The following is a 25,013-nucleotide window of genomic DNA, read 5'->3' on the forward strand; positions in this document are numbered from 1 at the left end:
CGCTCCTGACCCGTGCTATGAGAACAGATGATGGCTCGCTGCTATTTTCAGCACCTTTTAATGACTCTGTCGTGGCCCTTGCCATTCCTCCTGCTTTCGTCTGATTTTTGTCGTTTACTCATTTTCTGTCTTAACTTTCTATCATTGTGCATCGCACTCATCTAGACAAGATTCAAATGAGAAGAATCAATATTTTGCTTTAAAGCAACATAGTGCCAAAACTCGGTTGCTCCTTTCAATGCTGTTATAACAAATATGGTCTGAGGTTTCAATATTCAAAAAGAACAAAAGAACACAATAGTCCTGTACAAGCCTGTAGAACTTAAAATAGATTTGTGCTTACATCAGTTATTTTATTTTTTATTTTTTTTAACGATTAACTTTTCCACATATCTTCCATTTGTCTGTTGCACACAAAAATGTAGCCTCATAAAATTATTGTTGAACCACTGAAGTCACATGGACTGTTTTAACAATGTCCTTACAACGTTTCTGGGCATTGAACATGTCAGTTTCGTTGCTGTCTATGTAGGGTCAGAAAGCTCTTGGATTTCATTAAAAATATCCTATTTTGTGTTCCAAAGATGAACGAAGGTCTAATGGGTTTGGAACGACATGTGGGTGAGTAATTAATAACAGAATTTTCATTTTCAGTAAACTATTCACTTTCACATTCACTTTGCTTATAAAAAAATTATGGAAATTATATCAAAAATTCATCTTTTGTAATAAACATCCAACAGGTTTGGAATGTCATGAGGTTTGAATAAATGATGACAGTCATTTTGGGTGAACCTTTAAGTGCATAAAAAGTTAATGAGTGAGAGGGAGAGACCAGAGAGATAAGGGGGCAGGGAAGATGTATTAAGTTTATTTAGCTGAGAATTGTTATTTTTCCATCTGGTTGACAAGTGGCCCTTGAAATCTGGTAGTGGTTCGGGTGCCAGTAGGCATCACCCACTGGGCACTGATCTGTCTTCCAGAGTGAAAGAGGAGCCAAATGCTCCAACGGATGCCTGGCATTAAGCACACACTTCAGATATGGTGTAATGTAATGTAATTCCAGCAGCTATCACCCATTCCATTCAGTAAGAGAGGTCAAGAAACAAAATCTCTAGATAAAAATAATCTTGAATACATTTTTTTTTAAAATAATCACAGAGAGAAATACTAAGCAATAATTGATGCTTTCACACTAAAGGTTTTGGAGTCTGGTTCTTGTCGTTGATGTGAAAGTGACCCCAGTCCTTTTGAAAAGGTGGTCTGGAGTATGTTTCATGGGAACGGCAATATAGTGCATAGGTGGTATGAATACAATCTAATTTAGCTATTGAAGATGTATTATAGAATAATGAATTTTTCACAATCTCTGTGAATAGACTGTCTTCAGAGAGCGAGTATTAAAAATTTATACAATAACCGAGTAATCAAACAAACAAACAATAAAAGTCACAAAATAAATGAAAAACTCAAAATAAAAAATACAAAAATGTATATGTAATACATATATATATATATATATGGTATGAAATATACAGTATGAAATATACAATATATATATATAATTATATATATATATATATATATATATATATATATATATATATATATATAAACAAAGTAAAAGAAGAGAAGAAGAAATCAGATTTAAAAAGGCTGCAATGGACTGTTAGGACAGCAGAAAGGATCATTGGTGTGCAACTGCCCAGCCTTCAGAACTTGTACAACTCCAGAGTGAAGAAATGGGCAGCTAACATCATCAAAGACCCTCTCACCCTGGACACAACCTGTTTGCACTTCTCCCTTCAGGCAGACACTACAGATCTCTGTGGACTGGAACATACAGGCATAAAAACAGTTTTTTTTCCATGCCATCTCCAGCTTAAACAGCTAACACATGAATCATTACCTGTGTTCTGTAATTCATTTTCCATCCATTTTCCAATTATTACCTCTTTCTCAAGTATTACGTAAATACATATGCATCTCTTTATTTATTCAGCTGTATAAAGAGTAAATAATGCACAAATTTGTAAATAAATCTATGGTTCTAGATTCATACACATTATTATTATTTATTGTTAACTCTTACTATTTAAATGTTTTTCTGTTCTCATGTCAGATGTGTATGTATGCATGTATGTATGCACCAGGAGCACCTTAAAAAAAAAAACCCACAACAAATACCTTGTGTGTTTGCGCACTAAAACTAATTCTTCTCTTCTTCTTCTCTAAAACACAATAAATAAATAAATATAAAATAAAAATTATATAAAATAAATAATAATAATAAATAAATACAAATAAAATAAAAGTAAACAAAAACAGAATAAACAAAAACACAAAAAGACACAATAAAATAAAAAACAATATAAATAAAAAATAAAAAAAATAAAATGAGCTAAAAAACAAATAAGTAAAATGATTTAAGCAAAACTAAATAAAAAGGAAAGGCAAAATACACGCACAAAATAAATCAAAGTGAAGTAAAAATTAATATAAACAAAATAAGACATTAAAATAAAAATATATAAAAGAAAATCAAAGAAAATAAAATAAGCAAATAAACAACTAAATAAAATAAACAAGGATACACAATAAATAAACAATAAAAACAAACAAACAATCAAAAACATTTTATATATAAAAGCAGGGGTAGGGGGTGGAATCAAACTCCGGTTTGAACCAAGCAATTGAACCAAGTGTTAAAACCTCCTAAGATAAGTGGTCTAGGGATTAATCAAATGTACTAGAGAGATTAGTACTAGCTCTGGCATGTGATAGGTCTAGTGGTACTGTAATGCTAGCATAGTGATCTGAAGTTGTTTTGAGACTCTAAGTAAATGAGCTTGGCCTCTCCAGAGCACGCATGAGCGGCAGAGCTGGCAACGGACCCGCCGCTAAATTGCATGTGCCGGATGGGCCGCAGCAGAAGGCACAATTACACCAAATCCCCTCTTAATTAGCGGTTCTGTGGGTATGCTAACTCACCATGCTGGAGCAGGAGGTAGGGCGGACTTGGAAAGGGATGTTGAACTATACTAGAAAGAGAAGCAAATTAAGGCAAGAGAATGGCATAAGGGTCACGCGATAGGGTCGGTGCCTGTATTTGTACGCTACAGTCCGTGTGAGAGCTACTTTGAGTTGAGCTAGCATCCCATACCTCCACTTAAGTTTCACTGGCACCCTACAGTAGACAATCACTGGCACAGAGCCCCAATAGATCCCCTCCGAGCTGGGGAGTGTTATTAAGTTTTCCATGTTGGCGGCTACAGGGCGATGTAAAGTGGCACCTCGGCCTGGTGAGTAATGATGTGTGCCAGGACTCAGGCAGGAGGGATGACAGCATGAGAGGCCTCGTTGGCAGCCACTGGTGCAGCCATAGGACCATTCATCATCTCCTTAAACCAATCCACCAATGCAGCACCGCCATTCCTCATTAATTATGTTAATCATTGTAGCATTACGTTCGTTGTGACATGAGGCTCAGTAGACACTGTAGCTCAGATGTGTCATTCAGATGCGAGTATGTGCATAAGATTTGACAGCTGCAGTTTGGCCTAACAAACAGTGCAAGTATGACACTGAGCCCTGAATGAAGCAAATGTGTAGACACGGATAGGAAGCAGGAGCCTGAGTGACTTAAGATGTCTGGATTTACATTCGAGGAACTGTAAAGTGCATGCTGCATGGAACTATAGACAAAACAAAACAAAACAAACAAAACACACAACGAAAAACAAAACATAAAACCAAGAGGCAAAGAAAACAAAAACAAAGCAAAGCAAATTACAAAAAAACTACATTAAAAACATATAATTTTTTCCCCCCAACAAATGGAACAACACTACAAAATCATAGATAAAAAAAGATCCTTGTGACGGTTTGTTACATTAAAAACAGATAATTTTTTAATGACAAAGTGGTTTAACAAATGGTTCACTCAAGGTACATAATAATTTTTTAAAAAAACTACATTTATTATTTTTTTCCCAATTGGTTACACAACATGTCATCAAAAAATTAATAAATCAAAAAAGAAAAACTTTTCTTGAAAATGGTATAAAACCAGGATGAATACAAATAGAACATTTCTAATAACTAACTAGCACATATATTTTATTATTTTTTAAGAAGACTTTTTTTTTATTATTGTTAACTCTCGTATATGTCATCTTCTCTTGTACCTCTTGTACAGTAAAATCGTGAATAGGAAGAAAAAAATTCAATATGACCCATGACTATGACACCAAAGAATAAAGGATGTTCATAAATTATGACAACACATACAATAGCATGCTGACTACAATAAGCGTTTATTTTGAGAGCATGGGTGTGGGAATTTGGCCATTGTTTCAGAGAATAAACTCTTCATACAGCTGTAGATGAGTCTCTTAATATATTTTGAGACAAAAGCAGGCAGTACACTTTCAAAACAGCCTTTGGGGGGCCCACTTCCCCCTTATCAGAAATGACTCCATTCCCCGGAATCTCATTGTGAGTTTAAATCGCACTATGTATTAGGGGCTCGTTAATAACCAACTTAACGAGTCCACAGACCCATTAAAAGATCTTTAAGAGCATATTTGATCATAAATCTCCTTAACCTATATTTAATGGCTGGATTTCGAGGGAAATATTTTTATCAAGTTCTAATTAGATGTGCGATAACAAAGACTGCTGAACATGAGGGCAATGGGAAGGCTAGACAGGCCCATCTATTGAGGGCGGCCATGTTTGATAGGCTGGAGACTAATGAAGGAACAGATCTTATTCTGGGCTGGGAGATGGACGGCTGAGGAATGATACCCGGACTGTGATTAGGCCCACAGGCACGTGCCTCTCATTAGTCTTATGCTTGACTTAAATCTCCAAGAAACTTACAGACACATTTAGAAAATAATAGAAGAGCACATTTATATTCATAGTGTGAATAGAAAAGAAAAAGACTAAATAGTTTTCCATTGGTAATGATTTTTATTTTATTTTATTATTATTATTATCGTTGTTATTATTATTACTCAAACATACAGTATATTTAAAAATTATTTACATATTTAAATAAAAAATAAATATTACTACTAAAAATAAAAATTTTATCTATCTATCTATCTATCTATCTATCTATCTATCTATCTATCTATCTATATATCTATATATATATATATATATATATATATATATATATATATATATATATATATATATATATATATACACATATATATAAGGGCTGGTAAGAAATTACATTTTTAATCTAATTAATTACATGATAAGGCGGTTAATTAATCTAATTAATTGCAAATTAATCGCACACCAAATTTGGCTGAGAAACTACTCCCAAAAATAATTTAAAGTCACTGTTGCGTAAAGCATCAAACAGACATTACAAAAAGTAGCTTCAGCAAGAAATATTTTGTTGATAAAATGTATTACATATACTCTTTTGGACCATGAGGGTGAGTGAACGATGACACAATTGTCATTTTAGGGTGGGTGAACTACACCTTTAATAATTTATTTTCTTAATTTTATTATTATTACTATGGAAATATTAAATAATTTCTTTAAAGAAATAAATAATAATCTAAAACTGCCAGTAGGTGGTGGTAAATGTCTTAATCATTAAGTCATTGAGTCATTTTTTTCATTCACTTGATTTGTTCAAATGGCTGATTCATTCAGGAGTGAAGTAAATGGTTCTTTATGAATGGTCCATTGAATCATTAGGCTTGTTCGACTTGAATTGGATCATTTCCATCAGACTGATCAGTGTGTGACATCAAAGTACCGTAAGAGCTATAGTGAGCAGGCGGCTCATTATGCTTTTGAATCGCTCTCGCGGTACTTTGATGTCATATACCGATCGGTCTGTGCAGCGCTGCTTCAAATCCAATGCGCCTGTGGCCAATGGTTTGATGCACCAAATGGTTCACTCAATTTGTTCAAAATGTGCATTAAGAAATGAAATACTGCTGTGTGTTTCAGAATCGACTCGCTCTTTTGAGAGACAATATCTTTATTTATCATGCACTTTTTTGATTAACAACTTTGCAGATTGTTTTCATTTAAGGATAGCTATGTTATAAACTGCAAAAGAGGTATTTTTCAAAAACCCATATGACCTGCTCTTTAAATTCTTACTGAACTATTGTGATATTGCATAACTATATGATGTAAATGTAAAAAGACAAAAATTCAAACGGGGCATTTTGCCCCATATCTTATTATTATTATTATTATTATTATTATTATTATTATTATTATTATTATTTATATGTTTAAATAAAGCATGCATAAATAAATAAATAGAAGAGTATCCTATACTTCAAATAAGTTGTAGATCAGTGGTCTATAAATTATTGTTTAATGTAAAATGATTTTTAAATAGATAGATAGATAAGTAAAACTACAAATGTAAATGTAAAAGTGTATGTACTTTGACAAAAAAAAATAAAAAATCTAATTATTTTGCAATGGCAGCATAAAAAAGAAAAGAAAAAAGAAAACCTGTAAAGAGGGTGATATGGTACAATGTGCATATTAGTATAGGCGCCAATACTCTAAAGGAAGAGACCCCCTAAAGGAAGACTGAGAGTCTTAAATCTGGATTAATCCAGAAACAAAACTTCAGATGTCACATCAGTCAAAGGTTTAGTGGTATTTGCTATCATGCACACGAACCAAGCAAGTTGTAAACCCCCTCTGCATTTTCCCCAGGCTCCCTCTCTACGTAGGCCACGGGAATAAATCATTAATGGCTTTTTTGGAAAAAAAAGCTGTATGCAGTCTTTCATGCCCTGTCGCCAACCTGAAGTCCTTGGCTCCCTTTCAGAACGGTTTTATTGCCCCGAAATTGCGCGGCTTAAATCGTGTACCCATCGAAAGTAAAACACAGCTGTAAATCTGGTCTATGTCTATTCCCCTCCTAGTCCCCCACCACCACCCATCAAATATCCATACACAATTCATTTAGGGCAATTTAGCTGATGCTAAACAGAATCAAGGTGAACTTTCAATGGGCCCTCGGCTATGAGAGAGGAGGAGCAGAAAAATGGTGGCCTAGCTTTGGGGGGTTTTAATCAACCAGCTCCTCAAGGCTAGCCATCCAGCCATGGAGCAGCCGCACTTAGCAGATGAGTTTTTGTGTCGCTAGCCCGAGTGCGTGTTCTCTAATCCTTCAGCCTAAAGTGTTTTGGTATTGTAAAATATGGCCACACGGGTGCGGAGAGCTGCCGGGCTACACGAGATTAGAGTCACGATTAAAAGCCTACGGGATCCTCCTCGACTGCCAAGCGCTAGCTGGAGCGCTAGTCACGGCGCAGTCTGCAGCCGGAGATAAGATGGAACTTTTGTTTGAAACCTGATGAGAGGCTTCCTAATGAAAGTGCTGGCCCAAAAATAATCTTTTTTCTCTGTGTTAGTCAATCAAAAAACAGTGTGGTCGGGGACGGTGAAAAAAATAAAAAGTGGGGGAAAAAGAGAAGTCATTTTGCATAATCAGCGAGCACCATCTGGAACAATTAACGAAATTCCACAGAACTTGGAGGATCAGTCATATTGGCTTATTAAAGATCCTGAATTATAGGAGCAATAAATCCGTGGAAAAATGAAGCGTACCCCGGCCTGTCATCACTATTTTAACTTCAAATACGCACGAATATTCGATAAGGCTGAAAAGAAGAGATTAATATATGCAAATTAAGTCAAGCATTTTAAAAAACCCCCAACAACTGTCTGCCATTTTTTTCCTGTCTCTTATTACGAGCCTTTATGTTTTATTCATACACCAGCTCACCTGTCATTTCATAAGCTCTAATATTATGGGGGTATTATTAAAGTGCGTAAAGTGGCGCTTTAATTGGAAAGCTCTGTTGCATTTTCCAATTATTTGGAGCAAATTAAAAGCAGATGCACATACTTTAATAAGGGGACTAATATCAGTTCCGGAAAATCTAAAATCATTGTCACTCGCTCTGATATTTTGCAAACTTAAGGTAATACTGAAACATCTCTGTATTTTTATCTCTCTCTCTCTCTCTAGCCACCTCTTAATTGATCTTCCTTTAATACACCAAGGAATAATTGATTGGCATTATATATAATCTTTAATAAAGGCATTGTCATTCTTTTTGTGATTAATGCAATAGATATGTTAATGTAACTTACATGGGGATATTGAATATCTGTGTTATTATGAGTATCTGTTGCTTTTTTTATAGACAAGAATGAAAATGACAAGTGGCAAAGGTCAAGCTCCTTACCACATATAAAAAAGATATTAACAATATGAAGTTCTCTTTACAAAAAATCATTTACAGAATCACAGCTCATACGACGCTCATTTCTGATAGACTAAGTATTACTTCATTAATACTCCCCAAAAATAATCTATTCAAATCCATCACCTCACAGATGTTGCAAACGGACTCTTTTTCACACTGATTCCTTCGCTAATTAGGAAATATTTCCTTCAAGCCATCAAGCTAAATGAAAAATAAATGACACCAAAAATCTGCTGAGATTCAAAGAGGCGGTGGTGAAACAAAGTAAGAGGTTGTGAAGTCTAGAAAGACCCAACTTGTTAAAATGAGCATGGACTGTCAAGTGAATGAAGGTTGCCAAATCTATGTGAATTAGTTTTTAATACTCTGCTAATAAATGTCAAAGCAGCGGCACCTAAAATCCGCACATAATGTGGCTGACGATGACAGATTCCCAGACATGTCGAGTCTCCTGCGCTAGGCTAGTCTTTAATGCGCTGGTCTTTTTTTTTTTTTTTTTTGCATGTGTGTGTTTTGTTGGAAAGTGACGGAAGGTTTAATCAAGAAAGCAGGCAATTCATCACTCCTGAAGGAGCTGGTGCTACGAGCCTGACGGGGCGCACATGGTTTTAGCCCAGCTAGAACCTGGCCAGCTGTCAACATCCACGCGCATACATATATGCACATATGTGAGCGCACAGAGTCCCCAACGATTAAGGTAAATCCAGCTGTCTGTTTGAAACCCCACACTTGTGCTTCAGGTCATAACTTAATTCATGAAGAAAATACAACAAAAGTCTCTAACAACAACAACAACAACAACAACAACAACAACAACAATAATAATAATAATAATCCTACAATTTAACTAAAAAAATAAATAAATGCAGAATTAAATAGATTTAACAAATTATTATTATTATTATTATTATTATTATTATTATTATTATTATTATTATTATTATTTTGTATGCATGCTGGGTTCCCAGTGATCAAGGTAAATCCAGCTGTCTGTTCAAAACCCCACACTTGTTTTTCAAATCATAATTCATGAAGATTAATTGTAATAGAATTCTAACTAATAGTAGTAGTAGCAGTAGTAGTAGTAGTAGTAATACAGATTTCTATAAATAATCATATTATAATTATATGTAATAAGATATGTGTGCCTACTAATTTGTGTGTATATTTATAAATTAAAATGCAGGTCTTCTAACATGTAATTCTAATAGAATTAATTTATAGAAATACGTGTAATTATACAATATAATTTACAATTACATGTTATAAGATATATGTGTGCATGCTAATTTATATAATAAATATATGTAAGCATGCACATATATCTTATAACATGTAATTATAATATAATTTGTTTATTGAAATATGGGTAAGACTATTTTAAGGTGTCCTTGTTACACATTACATGTACTTACTATTATAATTACAATGAATTATGCATAATTACATGCAAGTAACCCTAAGACAAACCCTAATCCTAACTCTAACCATAAGTATATGTAGTTAATTAATATTACTCAGTACATACAGTACATGTAGAATTTACACTGTAGCAAGGACACCTTAAAATAAAGTGTAACCGAAATATGTGTAATTATACCATAAAACAATAATAATCATTATTATTTATAAGAAGCTTAAGGCAACATTGTCAGAACTGTGGCATAGCAGTTTGTGTACACATTCTCTGTGTCTCTACTATCTCCATCAATAAAAAAATACCAAAATATCCACTGGATAACTAGACCACATACTGCTCGGCTGCTAAGCTCGCCTGTGAACACAGTTCCTGACGGTTACAGAGACGTTGCTAAAGGAGGATCAATAGAACACACTACTTGTGGTGACAGAGTGATGATTGGTGGCAGAGCATGTGTCTGCATGTCAGTCAAATGGCATTACCATGGCGACAGGGAAGCAGAATGAATCAGCCCACGTGCTGACAGAACCTTTCCTTTCTCTTTGGCCTCACTCGAGAACAAGTCAATCTGCTGTCGTTTTAACCACGTCAAATGCAAGTGGCAGAGTTTAATGTGTCAGTCACTTATTTTAACCACTAAAGCCTTGATATGATCAACGTGCCTGTAATCGCGCAATTACAGTATGCATAAAAATCTATATGTGACTTCCTGAAGTCTCCTTAAGGCTGTCGTAAGAGCAAAGAGGTATTAATGCAATTAATGAAAATACAAACTGAAGCTAACATATAGTAAATAATAATAATAATCAAAAAATCCAAATCAAATGAATTGAGGGTCAAAGACGAGCAAAAAATACCTAGCAACTTGTACATCATCTAACTTTTTTCTTCTCCAGATCTCCATGTAGCAACACATGGTATATTCTTCACATTAAGCCACTAAAATTAAAATACGAGGAATAAAATCATGATTACAAGTGCAAGTTATACACTGTATGGCCTGCACATTTTTTCATGAATTACCAAAAAAAAAAAAAAAAAAAAAAAAAAAAAAACCTAAGCTTTAGATCTTGATGCACCTCAATACAGTGTGATTTCTTCCTCTGTGCTACAGATTAGCTCATCCTCACCACATGGTGTCTCTCTCCAGCCAGAAAAAAGCACACAAGCATGCCTTCACATCCCAAACTCAAGTTATATTTTGGACCTGAAAGACAGGTCTGCAGAGTGAGGTGGTCAATGGGATTTCCTGAAGCGCACATATCACATTCTCCTAATGTTTGCATAGAAGTGCACACGTCATTGGTGTATTTTTTTCTGCCAAAATGAATGCTGAACTTTTGAGATAATAGTTACAGAGGGACTGACCTGATTTGGTGTAGAGGTTGTAGATTTGGTGTTCATAGTCTGGCCTGACCAAGTTCTTTTTAGTAGGACTGGATGCCGGAGACTCTGGAAGTATTCTAGGAAAGAGAGGCAGAACTGACCTCATTAACAATGTGCAAAGACATAGGAAATAATTCATGGAAATATTGAAAAGAATCACTGTGTTCAGTAAAACGATTCTGGAAGGAGATCTCACACAGCAATTCAATAGAAATCTTTCTGCTTTCTAGAATTTCTGGGGTGTTTATTTACACATGGTGTCTGCAGAATTATGAAGGAATTATACAAATCAGATAACAATGAAAACACGGCCCATAAAATCTGACATGAACGCAGTTTGCACAATTCAAATCTTCAAAGTGGCACATTGTGAACGACGCGGCAAACTGATGAGATCTGGCGTACTTTACTGTACAACACGGTGCTCCACAAATGAATCAGCTCTTTAAAGAGCTCTTGAAACTAGAATATAAATATGATATAAATATACCAGGAATCATTAATGTTAGGGACTGTGGGTCTCCATCTTTAACCACTGTGAATCACTGACTCCATCTGATCATTAACCTCCCATTTTCTCTCCCTCTCTGTCTGTGGCTCTTACAGTATGGGCATGTGAGCAGTTGTCATGGAGTCAGTGGTAATAAGAAGGGTTTCCTAAGCCAGTATGGTATAAGATACACACACACACACACACACACACACACACACACACACACACACACACACACACACACACACACACACACACACACACACACACACACACACACACACAACAATAGCAGTCCAGAAATGGTCCTAAATCTTATACACACAATTATACACACACAACCACCTCATCAGTCCAAGGAGGGTGTCTGTGGCTAGATTATTAGTGTCAGCTTGCATGGACAGTTAAAGTGTTGGACTTTTTTTTATTATTATTTCCTTGGAGCATCACACTAGATTGCTATTATACTATAGGAGTGCCAATGAATCTAATAATGTTGCAGTAATAATGCTGAAATCATTCAAACCAAATTTTCAGAAACCAATTTTCAGATAAACAAATTAAATCCAACCAATAGTTTATAATAATGAAATTCAATTAATATAATTATATAAAAAATAATAATAATAATAATAACAGATTATTATTATTATTATTATACATTCATCATATACATTCATCATTATAATAAAATTGAGAAATAATAATTTATATTATCAATATTATCAAATATTATTTTATATTTTTATAATAAAATGTTTATTAAATAAAATGTTTTATAATAAAATGTTTATTATTACTACATTTATACTTTCATACATGCAATTTACTATAAAATATTTTATATTTCCACTATAATTATTTATTATTGATATTAATATTAATTCATACATTTGCATTATAATTCTGCATTTAGACTTGAATGAAAAGAGAAATAAAAGCAATGAGTCAAAGAGAATAATAATACTAATTATTATTATTAAATATTTTGCATAAAAGAATCCTCTGCTGGTCTCATGTCAAACTGCTTATCCATATCAAAGTTTTGGGAAAGAGCAAAAATAGCGTGCGTTGCACTTCATGGACAGTTTGAACTTGCTCTCCTCATCAATCAGGCGCTGGTGAATTACACTCTCTGACTCACTCACGAGAATCAATAAATTCAGTGCTCGCTGCCTGAGTCTCTCTGCATCAAGAGCGCTGCATAATTCTGCTTTAGACATGCTTTGAAGACCAAATGAGCATCTCCAACAGGTTACAGGATGCATCAGATGCATTAAAGTCAGACAGAGTCATGTTTGGAAGAAGATTAGGAGCAAAGTGACACCGCCAAGGGGAGTAAGATGTCATTTAGCCGGCGGAAGAATCTGAGTTTGAGAGTAAGTTAGGAAGGTAAGTGCAGAAGTGGATGTTGGAAAAGCTTCTGAAATGTGATATCAATGCAAAGCAGGAGATGCCTAGATGTTGAAAATGGAGGAGGGGTATGTTTGAAATAAATAGATGAAATGGTTGAAGCGCTCGGGCCGGGCGAAGACGCAAATGCAAATCCGGTTGGTTCCTTTGGTGTAGAAATCTGCTAAGCAAAACCCAAATTAGCAAAACACAGTCATTGATTCTTTTTGAAAGCACTTTTTTTAAGTCAAACTCCCTGTCCACCAGAAATCTACTGTACAGTACATATTCATCTGAATTAATGAATGGGAACTGTGGGTCAGCTCTAGTATTCAACTTGTGAGTAAACTGAAGACAGGTCTGCCGTGAGTGGCTACTCTGCATTTCTATCAGGTGTGATGAGATAAATAAATGCAGTAATTTCTATCAGGGGCCATAAAACATGCTCCCTGACAGCCTGTGGTATTTATGAACTGAAGCCTGCAACTCAGATTTATTTCTCTCGATGGGGCCGACTTCTCCCTGTTCATCTGCATCAGCATTTGCCCGTGTTCAATTCGGCCCAATGGTGAATTTTTAAAAGGTTGGCATCAATCTTGTGGAACCGATTGCCACATTTAATGAAGACTTCCCTTCGTTTGCAAAGGTTGACTCGAACGCAGGGGGAGAGAAAGCCGGGGACATGGCTGTACGTGGATCCAGACATTTCACAAACAGCCATAAACTGAAAGAAGACGGTCCGGATGCTCTTTCATCGAAACTGGCCTCAACTACCCCAGTCACTGGAGCAAGCCAAAACAATAGCGAATGATACCGAGCGATACAGAAAATGGAAATGAGATATATTCAGTGAAAAGCCTGTTTACGACACACAAATCTATTTGGACGTAAAACATCACCAATTTGATAAGGTCAATAGAGATAAGAGCTGGTCTTCAGAAAATCAACCATTTTAAGATGATCTAATGTCGTGTATATGTTAAAAATATAAAACTCAGAAAAAGCACCCAATCTCCAAAACTTTATGACTTTGAGCTGCCTCTCAAAAAGTGAAATAAAACCATAATATAAGTTTCAGGAGCAAGCATTTCCCTATCTTCAGAGCTGTCAAACAGTGTAACCATACTCAATCCCAATTCTCTGCTTTTAACAGTTTAGGGTACACTGGGTTTGGGTAGCATATGGCATATCAATTACACATCTAATTCTTAAAATACAAACATGGCTACATAATCAACGGCAACGCGAGCTTGCATTATGTTGGCCACTGGAGTTTTGACTACAATTAATCATCATTCAAACCCATCAGAGCCACACTGACACAAATCCCAATTTTTGAATATCTAATTATACCACAATACCTCCCAGAATTAAAGCAGAACGGGGATTACAACGTAAACAATTTAACTCATACACCACAGGATAAGCCTCAAATGGTTTGTTTATCTTATGACATTGTAGATCTTCAACATGCTCCACTTAGATCTACGGATGATGATGAGTTCAAGAAAGAATGGAGTCTTTAGACAGACGAAGGTCTCGAGGCACAAACCTGGAGGACAGTTGATGGTTGATTCCTAATAAGGCCAAGTGGACACAAAGACAAGCACTCAGGAACAGTCTTCAAATGAGGAGACAGGCACTTCCAAAAGGTGTATGTATACTGAATAAGACCAAATTGCAGTTTGATTACAAACAAACAATAATAACAAAAAAGTACTTTAAAACTTTTCCATGAACCAAAAGGATCGTTAGCTTGTACAGTATTTACAGGCAAGGCAATATTACAGCCTGGGAAATTTCAAGGATCTTCAACATGCTCCACATGTGTCTCAAAGCACATACTCAGAGGACAGTTGATGGTTGATTCCTAATAAGGCCAAATGGAAGACGAGTGGACACAAAGACAAGCACTCAAGAATATCACAATCCCTGGTAGGCGGAGGAAGAGGCTTGACTTGGGATGAAGGACTGGGTAAATTAGAGCAGAGTCTTCAAATGAGAAGACAGGCACATCCTAGTAGTGTAGGTAGACTAATATAAGACCGAATTGTGGTTGGACTACCATCAGTGATGAAACAGAAATAAACAACTTATAATATAAAAAAATTTCTTAAAAAAAAAAAAAAAAATGGTTGCTAACTTGTACAGTATTTACTAGAAAGGCAAAGATACAGCCTGGGAAATTTTGAGGAGCCTCGTAAAGGAGCCAATTAGTCAGGGTAATCTCAATATCAAAAGCCCAATCCCACATGCTGGAATCTCCACGGGTGGCTGATGAGAAACTCAAGAAGGCATTGGTGTAGAAGCGGAAGCACAAGTCCGTCTTGGGGAGGAGACGTCGAGAACATCTGTCACACTGTGGACAAATTCGCCAAAGCCTTCGGTGAGGCAAAGACTGGGATAAAAATGATATATAAAAATAATATGGCGCGAACTGAGAGGAATCTGGAAGCCGGTGTTTTGACACTCATCCGAGATCCTCGATGACAACACCTCAGCGCTCGCTCCGAGCAGGCAGCCCACACAACCCACGGCTTGTAGACAGCTGCTCTCTGCAGTGGCGGCTTTCCCGCTTGTCATTACCCCACTTAAAGTTCCATGTCAGGTGTGGAGAAGGAAGAATCTTGAAGAATTCCACGGCGGAATATGGGAGTGTAGAATCTCTAAAGCGCCACAGATCTTTGCTGATGATTCTATTGTTTGTGGCACTGCTCAGTTTGAGTTTACTTGATGTGTATGGAAATTTGCACGCTTTTTAGGTCTTTCTGGGAAAGGGTACACACGAAGAGTGTCGGAAAAACACATTTGAAGATGGTGTCACAACAGATCTCATACAGGGCCTGCCTTCTCTGAGAACTGGTAGATCAGCCGTTGTTTGGAGAGCTGATGTTGAGTAGGTGACATGGAGGTCACAGAAACCAACAAAGAGCGGGAACACTGACACCCGTCCATCAGTGCTACTCATAAGCTGTATAGAGTACTCATAATCCAAGACGTTCCCATATATAGCCTGTCCCAGCATCTATCTATCTATCTATCTATCTATCTATCTATCTATCTATCTATCTATCTATCTATCTATCTATCTATCTATCTATCTATCTATCGTTCCATCATTCCATCATCTATCCATCCATCCATCCATCCATCCATCCATCCATCCATCCATCTTTAGATAGAACTTTATTCCAAAGTTCAGCCAATATGATTTTATATTTACTGACCTCCAGTAGTGAATCAGTGGAGTGAATCATGGGAAGGCATAAAAAAGCTTCCTGCTCACAATGGGAAATATGCTTGACCTTTACATTTATATTGTTCAGCTTTTGGATATAAAAACTTTTCCTGCCTTACTGTATATGGCCCTATCATTCAGAGAGAAATGCCTGAAACCTTGATTCTATGAAGAAAAAGAGAAACCGAAATATTAGCACAAGGCAACTTTATGTTCTCTGTCAATCTAGAGGTCAGATATCAGAGCGAGAGATGACAGTTTTATCAGGACGACAAATGGCAGCGCAGACTGGAGAAGCTGCTCACCCTGAAGAACAACAACCCTAAAATCTATGGTTTGGGAACTGGATTGACCGGGCCCAGTTTGAAAGAAATGGGGGTCACATAATTGACACCAGGTAATTTAATGGCAGATATAGTATGGTGCAATCATAACACCTAAAGCATAAGGCTATTGGTAAAATAAACTACATTGCAGATTATAATTTTATATATTTATTTTATTTATTTTATCTTCACAGAAATTCTTTGAAATTTCAAACAGGCAGCAAGGGAAACTACTTTACACTCAGTAGTCTGCACACACAGTGATTAGAGTCCTTGTAGCCCGAGGCAAAAGGGTTTATTTGCAGAACCACCAGCATTCAAAGTTAAAGGGGTCATTAAACATTTATTCCTTATTGACTATGTTTAAAACATCTTTCCTATAACTGTAAAAAGCATTTAAATTTGAGGGCATCTTAAAAGAGTCATACAAACAGTAAAACATTGATGGGACCGCAGAGTTTGTGTGATAGGAGGTGAGAACAGCATCAAACCTTGTAATGCGACACACAATGCAGGTTTCCTATTCTAAAACCTTTATTTTCCATCATTCCTTTGTTTTTAACAATATATCCTCTTGCCTTTAACTCTCTGAGCCTCTTTGTTTGGGGTCACACTTGGGACCTTCACAGTCAAAAGCCTTGAAATGTACCTTTTTTTTTTTCAGGAAAATCAATCTAATATATTTTTGTTCAATAATATTTTTAACTATTATTTAGAATTTTATCATACTATTATTATTATAGTATGCAAAATGTATTTTATTATTTTATTCTATTTAGATTTTTCATTAAACATTCAAAATGTATTTTATATATTTTAATATCATTTTTTTTAGTATCATTTATCTTATTTTAGTATAATATAGTCTTTATTAATATGAATTAGCTTTTATTTTTATATTTTCAGTTTTAATTTATTTTTATTTTAATTTTAGTACTAATTCAACATTTTCATGCTAGAATTTTTCATTTTTCATCTAATATTTACATTTTATTTTATCATTTAAATAACCAAAAATTATTTTTAAAAGCTTTAGTTTACAATAACAAACAAAAGGTGGGATATTCTGGCCATTTAAATGGACAAAATGAGTGTCTTTTAGAAGAACAATACCATATAAATGACCTCAAAGCTAACTGACATAGACTAAAATCAGAAAAGTGTTATTTTGTAGCAGATACATTCAATTTAACGTAATGCTTTAAGTCGTGAAAACAGGAAAAGTCCAACGACGTCTTCAATAAAACACTTGGTTACCTCTCGTGCCTCTTAAACCAACAACATTTTCACAGATTCACAGACTGCAGTTGGACATTCATGCAGACGTAGAAGCATGAAATGTAATAATAACACAAAAGTGCACAGTCTGTGATCACAGCAGGTATCGGAGTGGGGAGGCGCGGATCCTCGCTTGGAGGTACAATTTATTCTTCTCCAACTCGAAAAGTGTCTTCAAAAGAGTGAGGAATTAACAGGGTGAGACGAAGTGTGTGAATGAGTGGGACTGGATGTAGGATGATTCAGAGACATCAAACACTTCTCTCCTATAGCTGCCCCTTCCAAAAAACACATGGCACAAAGGGCTTTATTCAAGCCGCGAAACCACCGTATGTTTCAGAGGTCGGTCTTGTGCAAAAGTTCAAAGAGCAAAACTTCAGACAGTGTTCCAAGTGGAGCCCACTGGAACATCTTATGCTCATTTTGGGATGAAAGCAACCAATGATCATGGAGAATTTATGTGAGAATCGACGCCATATTTAATCTGAAGTGAACAAAACTGACGAAAAAAGATAGTCTGTTCAATAGTTGGGTCGTAGTTCACTGACAAGCTAGTCTGTTCATCTTCATAGTTGGGTTCTGGCATGTTTTGATTATTCCATCTGACAGGTGATACCGATTTGGACAACGATATATGTTTTGTCCACTGAAATGTGGCTCAAAAATATATCATCTACAATTCCAACCCAAAATAAAGAAATTGCCAGGACATTAAAATCAAACCCTCACACCAAAATACAGAAATCAGTCTGCAGAAATAAAACTCCAACTAAGCTTTATGTGTACTTGTCCTAACTGCAGTGCCAGGACCTTCAAAGCCTTCTGGCACACTCAAATCTGGCATTTTCATTTGGCACAATCGCATACCCCCACCAACCTCTCCACTCTATCAACTATAGGACGGGAGCAGTGATTGTTTATTTACTATTTACAGAGGAAAAACCCCACTACTTCCTGCTCATTAATAATTGACATGTTTGAGTTGGATGAGGTACAAAGTCACACTCCTTCTCTGTCTTCTTCCCTCCAGGCTGTGTGGTTGTGTGTGAGGCCGCTGGGCAGACTGTGTGTTTGTGTTGTGTGTCAGAGCAGACGCTTTCCTTGTGGCGGTCTCTCCTGCTTGAGCACTTTCTGTTTTGTCCCTGCTGAACTTCGTGTTATCAGTGGAAACACACTCAGTTATCTTATGCTACATTCTGTTCTTGAACTTGAAAAGGAGAAATTTCCAACTTCTTACTTAGAAACTTAATTTTACAGATTGTTGGACTATCCCTCATCCGACAACACTCAATGAACAATTTCTCCTTCTGTGTTAAGGAATATCCTACTTAAACAGGGAATATAGTTTATGTATTCTTGGTGAAGGGTCTTACCTGGCAACACTAGAGGTAAAGGGGGTTTTGTGCACTGTATCCTGCGACTTGATGACTTTTCCCAGCTGATACCAAATCCCCAAACCATTCAGCTCACTGTGGACAAAAACAATTGTTTCATTATCAAGAACATTTAAAATTATATGTACACTATTGTCTGAAAGTCTTTTTTTTTTTTTAAGAAATTAGTTTTATTCAGAAAGGATGCATCAGACTGATCAAAAAGTGACACAAAATATATTTCTAACATTACAAAAGACTTTCAAATAAATTCATTCTTTTGACCCTTTTATTCATCAAATAATCATGAAAAAAATTCTCAGTTTCCACAAAACTATAAAGAATTACAACTGTTTTTAATGGGAGGGTGATATAGATATGATTAACCGGTAGAAATTTGTCAACTGGTAGAGATTTTGGACTACTGTCTTGTACAGATTTTTTTAAGCATTGCAGGTTTAAAAACAAATGAATTTAAGCCACTGAAATGCAACCAGCAGTGAGAGAGAATTAATTTCGCTATATGTGCTCACTGTCTGAGAGACTGTTTCTGAGCACTGTCAGCGAGGCACGTGCAAATGAAGCCGGTCCTCATAGAGTGTGGGAGTACTGAACTGTGTTATTTTTGCTGCTTTATAGGCCTTGAATGGTTAAATACACACACTGTATGTGTCAAAATCCCTGTCTTTGCAAGAATCCCTGTAAACACAGTAATTTTGGTATTAAGTGAAAGCAAACATCTGAAAAAGAAAACGTTGGTAGCTCTTAAAGTGACAGCAGTCTAACATTCCTACTGTCTGTCATTCATGTTAAACAACTAAAAGGGAGACAATCTCCTACTGCTCTTGACTAAATCACTTTTGTAACTTTAGCAAGGAGAAATATATATTTAATTTACACAGTGAAGAATTTTTAAGCATTTGCTTACTTTATACAATGTATGCAGCATTTCTTATTTCTTTGTTCTACTGTAGTTTTTGTCCTATTGCTGGTAATTAGTTGCGTATTCTTATTTAATCTTATTTTATGACTGTTTACCTGTCTTAATTTTTTTTTTCGGCTATTCGTTTTTTTTTTGTGATATTTACACCAGTGACAAGACTCATGAATTTTCTATTGCATCCAAAATTTTGATATTTTAAAACCTTATTTAAAGCAAAAATAACTATACTGTGATATATCGTTACAGTGAAATAAATGTATTCATATCGTGATTTTGGTCATATTGCCCACCCTTACTGTACATAATAATGCGAAATGTTTCCTGAGCATCAAATCAGCATATTATAATGATTTCTAGAGGATCATGTGACAATGAAGACTGGAGTAATCATAGGAGCAAATTACTTTTTATATAATATAATAAATATATTCAAATAGAAAAGTTACTTTAAAATGTAATAATATTTCACAATATTACTATTTTACTGTATTTGTAATCCAAATTTGATCAACATATCAGAATTTAAATACATTTAAAAAAGATCTTACATTTGCTGACCTCAAACTATTGAACAGCAGTGCCCTAAACAAACAATACTTGCTCACTCTATATGGTATGAAACACCATATTGTCAATAAAAGACATATCAGAGGTGACTTTAAACACTTTCAGAAGAGCAGCACCAGTAAAGCAAGCGCCCATAATGCCTGTAGCAGGCCGCAGGCACTGGGGTGCACTAAAGGAAATAGGAGCCGGTCAAAAAAACACACACACAGACCAGAAGAAAAATCCACTTCGGTTTAAAAAATGACGATTCAGACAGCATAATAAGCATGGCTCCAGGATATTTACTTTGGTACTTCTTTAACCTCACTGGGAATAGTGACCAAACCATCTGCATCAAATACATACACATAACTCTCGAAAAAACATGCCATGCTTGTCATACCAAAGATATGATATCTTACCCTATAAATGTATAATTAGTGAGGCTGTGCTTTGATTTCCCCTGTATAACCACATCGCATATAGCCATATCAGCGCTCTGCCTGGGGACCAACTTCACACACAGTCTCTCCTTCCTCAAAGCCTGCTCCTCTGAGAGAGAAAGAGATATAACAGTCATAACATAAACAGCCCTAATTATGTCTTTCATTTATCAGCAGTCTAACTGCATTTAAACCAGAGTGCTTTTATTTGCCACAGTCCCATATAATCATAACTAAAACCTACATTATGCATCAATTCCCCCACAAACATTGCCTGACCTACAGTATTTGTCCTTGGGAAGCCTTATAAACAATGACACAACAATATATGTGCAAAAACTACCTATTTCCTAACAATTTATTCAGAGAGACAAGCTAAATATATGTGTGCATTAATATTTGAACACCACATAAATGCAACCTATGTGATGTTTTGAGGCTCAAGGCACATATAAGTATATGAAAGCCCATCATAATTGCATAAAAATGTCATTGGGTGCTAGAGGGGAATCTTCAGAATCAAATATGTGCATAAGAAGGATATAAGGGACTTGACTGAGAGTGAAATGGCAATACAGTGGCTGAGGCATCTATTAAACATGGCTTTGCTACAATAAAGCAGCACATTAAAACCAGCGCCCAATGAGACTCCGTTTTCTTTTTAGACATTCCTCCAGAACCCGCTACCAGACTCTGCCATATTACTCCTGAGCCCATCCCATTCGTTTCGAGGCGGCACCGGGGCGAGGGCCGTGTAAATGCAATAATAATGAAAATAATAAACATGCTGCCCTCACTCCCAATGCCAAAATAATATTGCGGCGTTCTCAAAGGCGCGGTGAGAGGAAAAGAGAGAAGACGAGAAGGGGAGAAATACATAGCACTCAAAAAGCACTAAAGCATCAAGGGAATGCATTTCATTAATATTAGATAACCACCATCCACTCCCGCTCTGCACAAATAAATACATAAATAAATAAGCACATCATAAAGAAAAGCTGGGTTCTGGCAGAGATAAACAATGACTCATCGTTCTCCTCTCCTCCTACCTCCGGGGCAAAATGTTTATTTTACTCTCTCGCACTATCATAAATTAAGCTAAACCTGAGCCCATGAAACATTCACATTCACAACCTCTGGAGAAGCGCTCCCTCAGGATGACTACAGAGAGGAGAGAGAGAAAAAGAGAGGATGAAAGCGAAAAAAGATGGGAACTGTGCTTACGGGTATCCGTGGTGTCTTGGATCGGAGTGAAGCCCTCTGGCAAACAGTCCTTCAAGTCGATCAACTTCATGTCCACGACCACGTTGCATAATTGCTTCTGCCACACAAAAAAAATAAAAAAATAATAATAATAATATTTTGGATATAATAATGATTGTATGAGTTCAAACCAATGAGCCAGTTTAATAAAGGCACTTCTAGAAGCGGGTGGCTTTCCATTATGCATGATCCGTACCTACAATGAAAAGGCCGCTGTAGTATTTTGCAGACGCGCACACACAAATTTGTTGAATCGCTGCCCTCTTTTAAGCATGCAAGCACCTGTGCGCTAGCCATCATCTTCAGACATGGCAGCCCAGCGCTCGGGCCAGTCGGTGGCAGGCCAAATTGCTTGTGCTTCAGAACAGAGAGTACTTGAAAACAATCAGGAGCTGTTTAGTTGACATTTTCAAGCATGACTTTTTCCCTTAGCCTTCCCAGCCCGCACTCATTATGGTTCTATTTCTCGCCGTAATAAATAGCAATAATCCAGCAAAAGCCCTGAAAGTGTGCAGCTAGCGTGGCGTGACGTGATGAGTCCGACATTCTGGATGCCATCACTACTGTTACCCGGCAGTTATTACCACTACAGACTATTTTTATTCATAGTTCTGACTTGAGGGTACAAATATGGATGAATGCTATTACTATGCATGAAGCCTGTTTTTTTTTAACACTTTAAAAAATTTTTTATAAAAGACGCAGGAGAGATTTTTCCCATCAGGACCTGACAAAGGGCCATCTACCTCCAACCCTGAGTATGATAAATCACAAACTGTTTACTTCCCACCACATAATTCACTGGCTAATTCTGTAGAATCTGTTTTTGTCATAGACAATTACAGTGGGGGCCACTTTGACTGACAGACAAAATAGCCTTTGTTGATGGCGCTGCCATGTTTTATTAGCGTCAGGGACTTCAAAACAGTGCAGACACACATTTTAAGACTCCACACTGGAGAGGTGGCAGAGGGGAATGATGTGCTACATACTAAAACTGAAGCTCTCATTGAACTTGATCAACAGGCAGAAGCGTGCTGAAAATGGCCAGGGTAAACCAGCCACAGCGGATTACATCATCATTTCTGAGTGAAAACTGTTTGAATACCTTTTTTTTCTTTTTTCAGTGGAACAACATGCATTAAGAAAGTTAATAGGGTAAATTTAGATTTTAAGAAGGGTCACACAAATTAATAACTAACCGATAATGACTAAATGAATCTGGTTATGGCCAATAATCCTCAATATTGCCCAAAATTACTGGTTTGTCCAACAATCTGTATCAGTAAACTTATGAGACATTTACACGTTTTAAAGAGAAATAACATTTTCCTGCAAAGATAAATATTTTTTAGACCAAAGGTTAACATGAGATTAATGATTTACCATGTGATAAGGGTCGTGAATGTTTAACCACGTGTGTTACAGGGTATTGAGCGCCCTTGAATGTGGCATAAAATCCCACATTTATCATGACATTTATTAGTCTACAGAAAAGGGGTTTTCAAGAATTTTGATGCTTTAATTATATGATGCGTTCTAAAATATAAAAGTCTATAACCATCAATAAGGGTGAAAGAAAACATTTATAAAGAAAATCATTCGAATTTTTTTTTTTTTCATAAAAACGTATTAAAAATATTTCTTAATTAATCAGTAAAATGCGTTTTGTTGCAACAGCACATATAAAAGAAAAAAGGCAGATGCACTGGTGAGATATAGTAACACTGAATAACAATAACCCACCCAAACAAGCTCATCAGCCACAGCCTATTTTCACACCATCCTCACAAACCCTATACAAGCAACCCGTCAGCAGGCTAGACTCAATTATGAGTCCATTTAAATAAATACATATATTTAGGAACTTTAATCCTAGACTGAGAATAAGTTTAGAATGTTTCCCAAAAGTACATATGTTATTTGTTGCCTTCGCTTACACAGCAAATGGAGGAACAATAAAGGTAGGGCAGCTCAAGCTTTGCATTGTTTACGTTAAATGAAGACCGATAACCTGACCAGCATGACTGGGCCACCTGTTTCATTTCAAGACAGATACCTGCACATAAAAAGGCGCTCATTCTCAATTTAGCTCAGCCAAACGAGAGGTAAATGTTCAAATAGTTTCAACTCACAGAGGAATCTTTTAAAATAGGTGCTCCTTTAGCAGGCATATTGGATGGCTGTTTGATGTGTCATATTTCATAAGCAAGAATCCCCATAACCAAATTTTGACATTTTTTGGATGTTTTCTTCATCTTTGATGAATGACTGGGAGGTATCCAAACTGTCTGCAGGGACCAGGTTAATTGAGCCAAATGAAATCATAAACTACTAACGCGCAGAGTTGCGTTTATGAATAATCATAAACCAAACTCCTTCGGGAGAACTGGAAATCATAAACAAATTTTCAAATGCAAGCATGCTGGGACTTCATACATCAAGTGGGAAAAAAAAAAATTCTCAAACCATTCTAAACTCAGAGTGGTATTTGCATTCGGTTTAGATACTTCACTTTTTGTGAATATTTTGAAGGAGTTTGTGATCAAAGATCTGAGCAGAACCTTAATGAGGGACGGACTGAAGCAAACGGGGCAAACGCACCCTAACGGAGTGTGAAGAAACTG

The 25,013-nt window shown here is 36.1% G+C and overlaps 1 protein-coding gene across 2 annotated transcripts in view; it reads right to left on the reverse strand.

The window, feature by feature from the left end:
* mvb12bb (multivesicular body subunit 12Bb) overlaps positions 1 to 25,013 on the reverse strand; it is a 45,984-nt gene that overhangs the window by 13,304 nt on the left and 7,667 nt on the right. For both annotated transcript variants that reach the window (XM_042729974.1, XM_042729973.1), the window contains exons 4-7: positions 22,348 to 22,444; positions 21,103 to 21,232; positions 19,192 to 19,287; positions 11,074 to 11,168 (exon numbers count right to left, since the gene is read on the reverse strand). In XM_042729974.1, the coding sequence (XP_042585908.1) occupies positions 11,074 to 11,168; positions 19,192 to 19,287; positions 21,103 to 21,232; positions 22,348 to 22,444 (418 nt within the window). The remainder of the gene's footprint in view (positions 1 to 11,073; positions 11,169 to 19,191; positions 19,288 to 21,102; positions 21,233 to 22,347; positions 22,445 to 25,013) is intronic.

This window comes from Cyprinus carpio, chromosome B8 (genome assembly GCF_018340385.1).
Source record: "Cyprinus carpio isolate SPL01 chromosome B8, ASM1834038v1, whole genome shotgun sequence".
Classification (NCBI taxonomy): Eukaryota; Metazoa; Chordata; class Actinopteri; order Cypriniformes; family Cyprinidae; genus Cyprinus; species Cyprinus carpio.